This window comes from Anolis sagrei, chromosome 4 (assembly GCF_037176765.1).
Source record: "Anolis sagrei isolate rAnoSag1 chromosome 4, rAnoSag1.mat, whole genome shotgun sequence".
Lineage (NCBI taxonomy): Eukaryota > Metazoa > Chordata > Lepidosauria > Squamata > Dactyloidae > Anolis > Anolis sagrei.
In genome coordinates this window covers 141,612,319-141,626,902 of record NC_090024.1, presented here as the reverse complement: position 1 = coordinate 141,626,902, position 14,584 = coordinate 141,612,319, and the positions used below count along the sequence as shown (strand labels likewise).

At 37.4% G+C, this 14,584-nt stretch overlaps 1 protein-coding gene across 14 annotated transcripts in view; it reads left to right on the top strand.

The window, feature by feature from the left end:
- NTNG1 (netrin G1) overlaps window positions 1-14,584 on the top strand; it is a 332,462-nt gene that overhangs the window by 295,304 nt on the left and 22,574 nt on the right. For 9 of the 14 annotated variants that reach the window (XM_060774037.2, XM_060774039.2, XM_060774036.2 and 6 more), the window contains one exon: window positions 1,303-1,440. The exons of the other annotated variants lie outside the window; for them this stretch is intronic. In XM_060774037.2, the coding sequence (XP_060630020.1) occupies window positions 1,303-1,440 (138 nt within the window). The remainder of the gene's footprint in view (window positions 1-1,302; window positions 1,441-14,584) is intronic. 14 annotated transcript variants of the gene reach the window in all.

Sequence of the window (14,584 nt, the reverse complement as noted above, 5' to 3'; positions counted from 1 at the left end):
CTTTCATTTAGGTAATAAGAATGATCTTTCCAAATGGTTGTTAATTCTTTGTAATTTGTTGACCATACTGCATACACTGTCAGGCTGTTAAGAAAACTCTCTTAAGAAGCCTTTTCTGAAAATTTTCTGCCATTTGGGATTAGAATAAAAAATAAGTCTTGTGCATGTATTAAGTAGCTTTCATAAAGAATATGATAAAGACCTGCACGTTGAAATGCATATTACCAAAATGCTTTGTTACCATCTAATTATGATTATGTATGATACTGTATAGAAAGGCCACAGGGTTTCTGCTCTTTTGGTTAATCAATTGATTTTATATTTTAATATAACCATAGGTTCTGTGTTGGTTTGAGGCTAATGAAAATGTCTGGCAGTCCCAACACTCCAGTACACTTTTAACTTGCCTCAAACTGTGTAATAACTAAAAAGACAACTGATGTTACCCCCCTAAAAATACAGCCTGCAAATGCCAATTACTAAAACATCATTAATAAATTAAGCAAAGGTTCATAAACATAAAGGAAGATGATCTTGCAAGTTAGTAGAGTGCATTGCATTGCATTTAGAAAATATGCAGCAGTATGCATTGCATATCGAACCTTACTTACCTGTTTTAATAATTTAGAAGAGGATTTACTTGAAGCTTATTGATGTTCCATGAAATACTGGGCTTTCTTAGTGTTCATTATAAAAAAAAATCTAAATATATGAATTGGAAGCTCTTCCATAGTCAATTACTTTTGAAAATATGGATGACCTCATCCTTTAATGATAAAAATGTGCCATTCAGAAGGTTCTAAGACTTCTGATAGTTAGACTTAATCCATAATCCCAGAATACCAATTTCCCATGGGTGGCATGTGGTAGGAGATGTAATCCTTCCATAGTCTGGTGGCAAAACACCTTCCCACCAAACCACAACCCACCATTTCTATTCTGCTTGCTTCCCCTTTGGCATTGATTCTAAAATAACAATTAAAAAGGTAAACCAAGCTGGTATTTTGATATGGTTGGTGGTGACACAAGTAGGAGCAACATTAAATTGGCAACATAACTCAATTATAATATGGAGAATAAGTAACATAATAAATTAATAATAGTAAATAATATGGATGACTAATGAATGATCATTGTTAATTAATCATGTCAATTAATTTTAATTAACCAGCAGACGTTTCCTTTCTTCCATCATTAAACAATCTTCCTTTATGGCTAAACACCGTTGTTAGTATCAGCGATGAATTAGGTATAATCATGTACCCCTGTATCGAGTTCACATGTGTTGTCTTGTTTCTGCAGAATGTAATTGTAACCGTTTTGGCTCAATCCGTGATCGCTGTAATGAAAAAGGAATGTGTGAGTGTAAGCAGGGAACAACAGGGCCTAAGTGTGATAAGTGTCTGCGGGGATATTACTGGCACAACCAGGGCTGTCAATGTAAGTAATTGCCCTACTTCTGACCTACCTTCCCCTGCCACTTGATGCCTGTACTTATCTGTGCCAGCATGTGCAATGCTTAACAGCAGGGCTACCTCTCTTTCTCCAAAAGCTTTCAAAACTTGTTTGCTTGAAGATTAAAGAGAGCATTCAACTGACAACGCAATCCATTCGTTTCAATATGTTATGTATTGCTCGCTCCCCTTCTTTCTACTAATGGCTAGAGTTAACTAAATGAATGTATTTTTCTGCCTTGACAGCTATAAAAATAAAAGTAGGGTGAGGTATCCACTGCTGCATGTAAACTTTATTCTATTTTTTTCTGCCAATACTAACTTGACACCCAGAGTGAGATATGAAAACTTTATCTGCCAAAACTATTGCCCAGTCTCTCAACCATATTGTTATGTCTCCATTTTTACTTCAAGTAATGGCTAGTTTTATGCTCAAGTGGACTGTTGGAAGCAACGTCTACACAAGGCACATGCAAACTTGGGTTGAAGTCCAAAACACCTAGAGGACCCAAGTTTGCCCGTGCCTGGTCTACACAATAGTTATGATGGATATTAGCTTCAGTGTAGATATGAGAAGTGAAATGCAAGAGATGGAATTTTAGTGTGGGAGAGAAAAAAGTAAAGAAGAAAGGAGGAGGGAGGGAGGACATATAGGAGTTGTTGAGCAGAAGAGGCACTTCCACTATCAAAACCATAGTTAAAGAATTACAAATGCCCTGAACCAAAATATTGTGATCTGTTAATGACCCAATTGTTTTTACACAGCAAACATGCATCAGAGACACACAAAATCAGGGGGTTCATTGAGAATCAGATATAATAATGGAATGCCAGGTAGGTACAATACAAATATCCCATAAAAATGTATCTGAATCTCTAGACATGCAGTGGAAATCTGCAGTAGAATCAGCTACTCGGAATAAATATTCCATTAAACAAATGTAGTCTAGATATCCATTAGTGGATTGTCAACAAAAATATTTGATTTGATTTGCTTACTATTTGATGTTGTTTGCTTAATGCTGATGTGATCATATTTGTGAATTGCTTGTAGTCTTTCTCTGTGGTTATTGGTTATTGAATATGCTGCTATCATGTATGTTTTGCTATTCATTCTGGGAAACATGCCAATTCATATCTTCAATTAGGGCGCACCCCCTATCTGTAATGGTGTATCAAAGGCCTTTGCCAATGTGAATGTGTGGAGAGATGAGAGTTTATGTAAGTCACCCTCAGTGACCCTCCTCAAACATGGAGTTCTTTACCAAACTGCTGTGTTCCTATTGCCAACTATTGTGTGAGAAGTGCAGAGTTGTGTAGTACAGAGAATAGCAGTGTGAACTGTTGTCTGAAATATCATGGTGTTATGCCATCTCATTGAGGATGGGGGAGTGCACAGAACTTTTAATATACAATTATAATTTCCTTTCAAAATTGTTCATTAAAATGTTCTGATCGTATATATTATAATTTGCTTTTAATGTCAGGATATTACATTGTTCTGATTACTAGATTTGGAAATCCGTTTGGGATAGTGTGAAGACTGTGTAAATACTGCACCATACTGCATCTGCATTTATACGAGTAGTATAATTGCTATTTGTTTCACAATTATACAATTATAATTTCCTTTCAAAATATTTTGCTACAACTTCCCAGCTCATGCTGTCTTAGGTGACTGCCTTATGTTGGGGTTAGTTCTATCAAGTTTCTCCATACTAGACTGCGTCCATGTAAGAGATGATACAATTATGCATTGCATATTGCACAACATTTTTGTTTAGAAACTCCTAGTAACTTCAGGAAATCATTCCTGCTCTATTGATAAGAAATTGTACATTTCTTGGTGCTGGTCATTGACTGCAAATAAATGTATATATAAATGTATATGTATATATTGACAACTCTGGGTAAGGATCAATGGTTGACTTGCATCTTCCTTCTGCTCTATTGTTGGGGATTCAAGGAGATGGTGTAAAACAAGACAAAAACAATCACCAACAGTCCAAAAATTGCTTTCAGATAATATACAAGGAACATGATGCCATGTTCCTTGTATATTGATGAAAAGACCACCAACACAATGGGCATTGACACAAAATATACAAAAATACAGGCTATAATCTCCCCTTTTGAGGGAAATCACCATAACTTTTCTGTCCACTCTTGTTAGAACATTGCTACTTTATAAGTCAATTGAACCAAGCTATCAAACAATATGTCTGATAAACAGTAGGCCACACATTCCAAGTCTGTCTACTGTGGATAGCATCAAAATGGTATCAGGTGCGAAGGCTGTGAGCATCTACTAGTGTCTGTTTCCTTGTTACATCTGAATCCCAAACTAGCACTCCCCTGAAGTGGGATAATTTGGTTCAGAGTCAAACTCAGCTATATACCATCTGCTCCATTTGTGGATTGTTCAGTACTGGATTACACAGCCTTCATAATCAAGACTCCTTTTCATGTTTATGTTATTCATTTCCCAGGATCTTTATTATGCTACTGTAGAAAATTACAAAAGCAGCAACATCTTTCTCGTGTGTTTTAAAGATTCCCTGAAGATTACTTGCAAGAACATGTAAAGCATATAGTCAGTACAAGTCATTGTCACAACAGAGTCTAAGACATTAAATTCAAGAGTAAAACAAGTAGAATGCACAAACAATAAAGAGGAACCCAGAGAGATAGGTGTTATTCAAAACCAATGGGTGGGGCATTTGTCTCCTTTCAGCAGATGGAAGCAGGACTCAACAACATTGAAAAAATGGGGGGAAGGACAATGTATATCACAATCAATTGGCAGTTGAATGCAGCTGTACTCATAGCAGGTACATTAGTTACTTGATCACATACAATTTGAAATTTGGTCTTCTGTAATGTGACCTGATTATTAAGGGACTGTCCAATGTATCATAATCAGCTCTGAGCATTTCTTGACTAAGAAAATTCTATGACTTATGGGGTCATCATAAATCAACTGGAAATCTTCTGACGGGCAACTTAAACCTAATTAGATTTAGCTAATATTTCAGTTTCATGTTAACATTGCAGGACAAGACAACACCTTTCAGATCTCAAACTGGTTGAGCTTCCTTCATCTGGAAATCTAAAGTCTGAAATACTCCTGAGAGTTTTTGTCACCAGCTTCCAATTTCCATGGCTGTTGAAAGGGGGCAAGTCACATTTCCATTGCCCACTGAGTTTTTCCTCAAGGAGCCCAAACAAGGGAAAGAGAAAAAAAGAGATCTTCATTTACACAAGGCCCCCGAAAAACCCAGATGTCTAAGATGCTTCTGCGCTCACACATTGTAATTTTGCAGAAGGCCCCTAGAGCAAGAGTGGACCCGTTACTTGCTCTCTGTAATCAGTCCTGAGAGGGGGAAAAAGACACATGTGTTTAATAGTTTCCTTGCCAGTGGTACAGGGAATGAGATCTGAATTTTAGATGATTTTTGAAGGACCTATTGAAAGTGCTGAACCTATTTCAGAGATACAGTTCAGCACCTTGGATAGTGCAATTAGATTTTCCAATAAGCTTAGAACAGAGGTCCTCAAACTTTTTAAACAGAGGGCCAGGTCAAAGTCCCTCAAACTGTTGGAGGGCCAGATTATAACTTGAAAAAAGCATGAATGAATTCCTATGCACACTGCACACATCTTATTTGGAGTGCAAAAACACTTAAAAAAATACAATAATTAAAATGAAGAACAGTTTTAACAAATAAAAACTTATTAGTATTTCAATGGAAAGTGTGGACCTGCTTTTGGCTGATGAGATAGGATTGTTGTTGCTGTGTGCTTTCAAGTCGTTTCAGCCTTAAGTTGACTCTGAGCAAGGGCCGGGTAAATGACCTTGGGGGGGGGGGCATATCTGGCCCTCGGGCCTTAATTTGAGGACCCCTGGCTTAGAAGATGGTAGAAGTTGTAACCACCACCACCCCCCTCTCTCTCTCTCTCTATATATATATATATATATATATATATTCCAAAATCCAAAAAAATCTGGTCCCAAGCACAATCCATACTAAAGCATAACTCATACTAAAATCTCAGGCAATGTTGTCCTCAACTTCTGTCACAATAAGCTAAGGGATCCTATTGATTTTATGACCTTTTAAGAAACAAAGTAAGAAAAGTATATGTAAGTTGTGATTCAAGGTATGTTATGAGTTTAATTTAACCAGAATTCAGAGAAATTCCTTTGAAGGGGGGGGTTACAACTCCCACAATCTTCTAAGCTTACAACGGAATTTAATTGTTTTTAAAAAATCTTTTTTTCAGCTCTGGATTTTTTTTTTTCTGCTGGATCACCCAAAACAAAGAACAAAATTAATTTGGAGGTTCTCCATGAATTGTTGAGGAAATATAAACAGTTTAATAAGTCCTGAAGAATGCCCCTCTTAAGAGTCATGTAGTGTAGTGGTTAGATTATTGGTCCAAACTTGAGAGATCAGTGACATGTCGTAGCTTCTATGTAATAGGAATGGGAATCCATTCTAAGCTTTAGGCAAATGAGCTCTAATGGCACTATCCAAGGTGCTGAACTGTATCCCTAAAAAGGGTTCATCACTTTCAATAGGTCCTTCAAAGTCCTTGCTAAAATCCAGATCACATTCCCTGTCCCACTGTCAAGGAAACTATCAGCCACACTGTGAGAGAGTCAGGTTTAAGATCCTTTTTAACAAGGCAGCTCAGTGGATTACCATGGGCTTATCACTTTCCCTCTCAGCATGACATATTTCACAAGCTTTGAAATAGTGGCAGGAAATACAGTATATCCAGTAATAAAACAACATGTTTACTTCAGAAATCTGCAGCTCACTTACAAGGTATTTCGGTTCTGTGTTGACTTCAAAAAGTAGCTGGAAGATACTACTGTTTTTCTTTCTGTTAAATTGTGGAAACCTTTTTTTAATCACTATCCAGAGTAAGAAATATGTTTTAAAAGAGTCTCACATTAGTAAGGATTATAGAGTGAGAGCTGCCTCTTCACATTTGCATTTTATTGGTGTGTTAAATTCATTTTGCCCTCTTAGGCATTAACCAGCATCTTGACAAATATCAATTGAGCAAATAAATAAATCTTTGCACATTCTGAGACAGTCTGGGGGGGGGGGGTGTCTTTGTTTGATACAAGGTTAAAGGACAATTATGTGAAAAAGCATCAACACCATTTCACCTTCTCTAAAGTTTCACCTGAAGACAAACATGTTGGCAATTGCCAAGTAAACTGAAATAAATAACGGTTTCTGAGTTTTTCAGTTTTAGTGTGCTATGCTTGTGTGTAGTTTTTAACACATAATTTCCACCCCCACCAGAGCTTACACCTCTATAATAGGCTACTGAATCTTTTAATTCACCACTGGAAAATATGTTGCCCTCCAGATCGTATGAGAATGCAGCTCCCATCAGCCCTACCCAACAAGGATAACCTCAATTTTAATTTCTAAAAAGGCAGTCTTCATGCACACAGTTTCACTCAAACTTTTGCTAACTGGGATATACGTAGAGAGCATGGAACAGCATCAAACTAGTACAGTGAGATTTTTCAATGTCAACCTACCATGGATTATCATGTCCTGTATTATTAAATGGTGCCAATGTGAATGCAGATACACTGAAGCGTGCATGTTTACTTCACTATTGTATGGAGCATGACTGCATGGAAAATTTGAATTGAACTCCTGTTGATATGGGGAGCCCACTGCACTCTTTACTATTACTTTGTTGTCTGGCCATCTGTCAGAGGTGATTTGAATGCGATTTTCTTGCTTAGCAGGAGGTTGGACTGGCTGTCTCACGAGGTCTCTTCAAACTCTATGATTCCATGATTCTATGGCCTGCTAGTGGATCTTGATTCATCCAGGTTCATGATCATGGATCTTCTAGCTTGCTTGCACTTTGCTAGACCTGATTGGAAAATATCTAACATCTCCCAGCTGAAAAGGAATACAGCATTAAATGTGATATCAGGGAAAGGCAAAATAGGACGTAGGTCCCTTTGACTTACCACTGAAATACCGCTCAAGTTCACACACACACTTAAATAGACCATCAGCTAAATAGCACTGAGGTATCAAAACTGCTTGGAATTTATGACAGTGGCTAATACTAAAAAAGAGTGGTTTGCCCCAAGGCCACTTAGTGACTGAGTTTAGCACAGAGATGAAATTCATGCCTGGCTCAGTTCTGTTAGTCACGACATGACAATCGCTGTAGGTGACTCAGAAGCAGGAACTAGCTTCAAAAAAGCATAAAATACATGAGTCGTTTGCTGCCTAACACTTGGTTCTCCATGTACAACTGAGCAATCCATTGTTCACTAGTGTTTCAAATTACATCTTTGTCCCATTGTGCATTACATTTTCCCATGATTCATTACAAAAAGGTTTAGGGTTTCACTGGTGTCAGTTCAACCCCAATTAAAGTAAATCAGGGGGACATGAAACACGACATGTCTGAGATAGTGGGGGATCTCTGTGTCCCTATAATGCATAGTCTCATTCAGCTACACAATAGTAATTTTATCTTGATGCAAAAATGTAGAAAAAAAGTTTTAACTATTCACCATGATTTCTTTTATGTTCCTTTTGATAACCTTTTTCAATTTGAAAGTGAAAGTGTATTTATAAGGATCTGCGATGTGTGGACCCTCTAGACATCAATTTCAAAGACCCAGACAATATGGGTATTCAAAATTGGTACTTTATTTAACCAGCATAATGAACAGTCACTAAATCTTAATACAACTTATGCTTTAATTGAACTGCAGTAATCGTGAAATGTGCCAGTAATTGTGAAATGTGCCAATGTAAAGAAAAAAATTAAAGAGTTGCTTCATTTGCTCAAATATGAGGCTGATATTTCTATAAAACAAAAATTGAATGTTTCTGATGCTCTTGACTACAACGGTTGTTCTAACCAAAACTAGCAAGAATGTTTTCATAAGATGTTTGACACTTGTTGAAACACTCTGCATTGATGATACCCTGCAACTGCACTTGTGAATTTGTTAAGGGCTAATGTTAAATCTTCCAAGTGAAGGAAACACTAATGGGGTCATTATAAACTGGCTTTATGCCATCATTAGCATGAAGTGCATCCCTATGGTTAGTTCAATAGGTTGGCTCTGGCCTAGGAGATGCATTTGTCTGATCCAGTAAGGATACTCTTGAACTTAAGTGAATTACTAACTTCAGTTCCTTACTCTCTCACCTTCTTTCCTGCTTTACTGCACTAAGTTCAAGCATAATGCTATGCCATGAATGAGGTAATATAATACATACTACCAGAAACACATCGCACTTGAGAGACAGTTTGGAGACTTATCCAAGAGGATATCCCAAACAATACTTTCCTGAGAGAAATTCTTAACTTCCTTCAACTATTTAGCCAGTAACTTTCAGGATGAATTTGGACCCATATGTGGCCTTCACACTTCTTTGTTAATATCATTCAAATCAGCCATACCATGCTAATGGAAGAGCAACAGTTTCAGTACACAAAAGATTCCAGGTTCAAGCAATGTAATCTCCAAATGGAAAAAGCAATTTTCAACCTAAAACCTTGAAGAGTACTGTCAGTCAGAATACACAAAACTAGTTTTATTTATGTGCCATGTAAATCAGGAAAGTACCTAATATTTGCACCCACATAGTTTCAATTGCATAGAAGTTATATGCAAGCTCCTTCACTCATGTAGGTTTCTGCCCTTAAAAATAACATATGGGTGTCCAGAGGGGCATAACATGTATGCAGAGATCTAAAAGAATGTTGCATCATCTGAACATTGAGATAGAGCCCTATCATTAAGTGACTACTTCGTCATGCATGTACGGTAAGATCCTACATTTCCCAATGTGGCTCACATCTTTATGCTGTGATTCACCATCCAAAGATCCTCCAGGGCCTCAACAGATGATGTCATCAGTCTGTGTCTCATTATGGGACCCAGTCCATCATGTTGTCCAACCCTTACAGAATGGCTATCAAGAAGAAAGTGATTGGTTATGTAGGAAAGGGCTTAGATCACTTTGAAGGACAAAATAATACCAGTCACTGTAGTGACCAAAAAGGATATATATAGGTATAACATGGACTAACACTTGTGCATGTCATTAATAAGATGGCAATCGTAACGTGTAAAGGGGTGTACACATATTCCTTATAAGAATGAATCATAATGTTCTAGAATGTCAGTATACCATGAGTTTTCTGAGTAGAAATCTGGACCTTTGTTCAGCCCAGGCCATTTTACATTCAGCACCATGCTATTTACCTGATCATATGTCATACATATATGATTTTACAGATATTATGTGCATGCAGCTTTGTAAAAAAAAATACTGTTTGGCAAACCCCAAACATGTGGTGATTGATCAAATGGAAGAAGTGAAAAATGATCAGTGTGAGACAAAGGCACTCAACATATTGGTTTGTCAGCTGCTTTTGGCTAAATTACATTACAGCTACTGGCAATTTGTAGCATATACTCATTAAGAAATGCATAAACGTTAAACAAGTAGTCTATTTGTTTTTCTTTAATTTTTACGTTGTTAATACTTGCTGCCTTTGGTAATAAATAATTTAACACAAGAATATGCCAAGCACTTAGACATTGCTCAGAATAAAAATGTAAAGTGAGTTTACAAGGAAAGAGACAGAAATGTCTATTAGGTGCATGAAATAAAACATACCGCTTGATAGCGATTGCCACTTTAATCTGTTTGACAGCAAATCTACTGAAGGGAAAGCTTATAATGTCATTAATTGAAATGAATTATTCATTGCTTATTTGAGCAAATGCAGGCAGGCCCAGTGCTTGTTGTGAAATGACAGGTGGGGAGGCATTATCATAGAGGTTATTCACCCATTGGAGCTGTTCTGTAACTTAAGCTTTGCATGGACTGCCCCCCATCCACCCACTGTCACAGGTAGGAGAAAAAAGGCAGTAGGACATACAGCGGATGCTAAGACTTGCAAACAAATATTTCTAAAACTGAGATAAATTAAATCTTCAAGAGGTATCAGAGAAGGAAAGGGAGGCATCTGGCAAGTAACTGTTCTTATTGTGTTCTCCTATTACATTACTTACTTGCCTGTAATTCATCATTTTAAAACTGGATAGCAGTTGCCTCCATGGGAGGAGAAAATAACCAACGACAAAGAAAACAGGGGAAGTTGACAGCCATTTCCTAAATGCATGTACCACATTAGTCAAAACAATGCTGCTAACAAATAATTTGTCATTACAGTACAACCTGGGTTATTCATGGATTCAATATCCACAGTTTTTAATTTCCTATCCTAGGGTGTTTGGCCCACCCAGTTCCACCACCAGAGATGCCAGTGAGCTATAGCAGAGGCAGCAAGAAATCTTCTGTTGGACCAGTTAGTACAAAAGCTCTGTCTTTTGTATTAACTAAAAATGAATCCCTCAATATTTCTTGATACTGAGATGAAGTGATCTCCTCTAATTCCTTAATTTCATTTGAAAAGTGTTTAAATTTCTTCCCATCAGTCAAGAACCTCACTCAGGGAACATAACTATGTTCTAATAACCATGTAATCCAGTTTGTTATTTTCATGGTTTGAAGCACTGAAGGTTATAACTGAGACACAGCAAGTAAAATCAAATAAGTGAAAATCTGTATGAAGACCAAAAGAGACTTGACGAACCACAGCAGTGGGAATGGACAGGACCAGGGACAATTTAAATCAGGTGTGAGACTACCCTTTTCCTTCACCCCTACTATTTGCCCAGAGAATGGGGAGCTATGCCTACATATCTATCATTTAGGCGTCTTTTACAATAACCAATTATTGCAATTTTGATGTAACTTTTGCTACATCCTACAGGAAACCGTATTTTGTTATTTAGGGAAGCACTACAGGGCTTCAAATTCTATATAACCTTACTAAAATGGAAAATGGCAGCATTACATAGGTTAGAATAATCATAATCAATGTAAAATCATAGTTCTATAATTGTATTACCACCGAATCCTTGCAGTGAAGAGGCAACACGACAGAAATGGTCAACTATGGGCAACTTTAATGTTACCTAATTATACTTCATAATTTTGTAACTTGCCGCTAATTCCAAAGTGTGTCAAGAACTTGGTGTGTGTAAAGCCGAGATAGTGACACTTTTGGCCTATCCCTCGGCTGCTTTAGGTGAAACATCTATGTCCCCGGTTATAATAACCCTGAATGACCACTAAGGGAAATGTGATGGAGAATTCTGCTCCAAGGGTTTGTTGAAGTCAGATTCTCCCATTCCAAAGTCATTTCCATTCACCTTCACATCAGTTATTTAAACCATAGGCAACAGTTCCTGTTCCAGGCCCACACACAAAAAATGGGTGCCTTTGGGTGTGCACCAAAATCAAATCCCTTGCTGCTTTTCGCCACAGATTAGGGACAAGCATCTGCTTTGCCCCTATTCCCCACCAAGCCCTTGAGTGCATCTCGAGTGCCCTTCTGCAAGTTGAATAGGAATTGATTGTTGTCTCATCAGCTCTATAACATTCCAGGCTATTGTGTGTGATATTATGCTGTATGTATTATCCCATGCCTTCTGCTAAAAACTTCTTCATGGCGTGGTTAGTGCTTTTCCATGCACCATCTAGCTTGTTGCAATTGCCTCCACCTGGCCATCTCAACCAGGGAATCAGTGCTGACCATACAATGTGGATCCACAAGGGGAGGAGGCAAACTACTTTCCACCCCCAGCTGTGCAAGGGAGGGAAGTTCCTTGTGTGAAAAAACCTTCTATCAAGGTTGGCTATGATTGAAATCAGTAGTTACAGTACAGAAACATTTAATCAACATTTGATCAACAACAAAAATATTTTCTCTCATTTGGAATGGAAATTATATAAAGGAGAATTTACAGATTCTGAAATTATAATCTTTGCTATTCAATAACAAAGTTCAATACTTAAGGCATCCTCAACAACTATTTTCTACATCAAAGTGTAGAATCTTTTTGATGTAATCTGACCTAAAGTAGATGCAAACTTTTAATATTCATGCATGTGTTAGAGAACTATAAGATAATACTTTAACATAATTATTGGAGAAGGCCAAACGTTGATGCTGGGCTTGTGATATTCTGGTCTGTAGAAGGAAAAATATAAATATTTTGGTTCACGTTGAAGGCTTTTTCACAGAAGACATAAGAAAATGTGTAAATCTTCAATATCATACCATATTTTAAAGAGCAATGAGTGGGAGACATTTCCAATAAAGAGATTATTTACTTTCATCATATATTTTATGGTCCTGGAGCAGTAACGCAGCAATAAATTATCTGCATTTTTCCTCCTGTGAAGCAGATATATATATTTTAGAGATTGGATATCTGCAACATTATGCTTGTAAATCTCTCTTCCCCCGTTAGCCTGGTTAATAGAAGTGATATGATAATTTTTTCCACTCCATAATATCCACAGAATTTGGTGCAATCCTTCAAGGCTTGTCAGTCCAAGCCTTGCTGAGTTTCCCATAAGTCTGGGGGAAGAAGTGACCTCTACTAATTGGGTTGGGCAACACAGAATATGTAGTCCTCTAACCAATTTTTGTGGATTCCAAAATTGTAGATAAAATTGGAGACTTACACTTCTGAAGGCTTTTACTAAAAAGATGAAGTTGTGATCCTGAATATATTTGCCTGGAAATAAACAACTGTTACTTATTAATGTAGCAGGGTAGGACTCAAGTTCTTCTAACATCTTTCCACAACATTCCAAAAATTAGTTTCATATGAGTACATGGCCTTTCCCACTTAGTTATTAGCCTTTCTCAATGAATGGCAGCCAGGTTGTTCACTGGAGCAGGGTACAGGGAGCATACAACCCCCTGTTATGCCAGCTCCACTGGCTGCTTATTTGCTACAGTTCAAAGTGCTGGCTTTAGCCTATAAAGCCCTAAACAGCTCTGTCCCCGTTTACCTGTCCGAATATATCTCCATCTACAAACCACCAAGAATGTTAAAATCATCCAGGGATACCCAACTCTCGATCCCACCATCTTCGCAGGTGCGTCTGGTGGGAACGAGAGACAGGGCTTTCTCTGTGGTGGCTCCTCGGCTGCGGAACTCCTTCCCAAATAACATTAGCTCTGCCCTCTACTTCCTGAGATTTCATAAAAAACTTAAAACCTGGCCATGAGGTCAAGCCCTTGAACAATAGATTGAATAACTGGAAAGAGGATGTCTGCCCTGGACTAAGTTTTGAACCGGTGAACTGTTTTTAAATTGAATGTTTTATAATTGTTTTAATTTTGTCTAATTGTCTCTGTGATTTTTAATGTACTGTCTCGGCACCTGATGGGTGCATATTGTAAGCCATTCTGAGTCCTTCTTCGCAGGTGAGAGGGACGGGATATAAATGCTTGAAATAATAATAATAATAATAATAATAATAACAGAGTGATTGAAAACCAGGTGGATGGGACATCAGGACATGGTCCTGCCTCTATATTTTAGGGTGTTCAGTGGTATTATGGCAATTTGGATCAAATATGTAGGCCTGGGTAACAACGGAAAAATTTGTTTCTAAAATCGATTCGTTTTTTGGGGGGTTTTGCATTTCGATATTTAAAAGAATTCTGAAATTTTTCTTTTAAAAAGTTCGATATTTACAAAATTTCATAAATGTAAAAAAAATTACGAAACATTAACGAAACAATAACGAATCGATTCGTTAATGGCGGACGCGACCGCGCAATACGCTAAAAAACCTCCAAATGGGACAGGGGGAACTTCTGAAGCTTCCCTCTCCCTCTGTTGTTGACTGTTGGTGTGATATTATAATTTTTTTTCACTAATTAAACAAAAAACAACTATAAAACTTGCCCCAGACATGCGGAAATAATAACGAAACGACCTCAAACCGATAACTAAATGAATACATAACGAATCCGAAGCATTTACGAAACGAATTTAAAAATTCATTTCATTTTTAAGTTGCTCCAGAATGGTTCGTTATCGCTTCGTTTAAAAAAAAATAACGAATTTTTAACAAATTACGAATTAACTAAACGAAACCGCCCAGCCCTACAAATATGCAAGTGTTGTATGCAGTGTGCAATGTATCACCTCCTGATCTTGGAAGCATTACTTT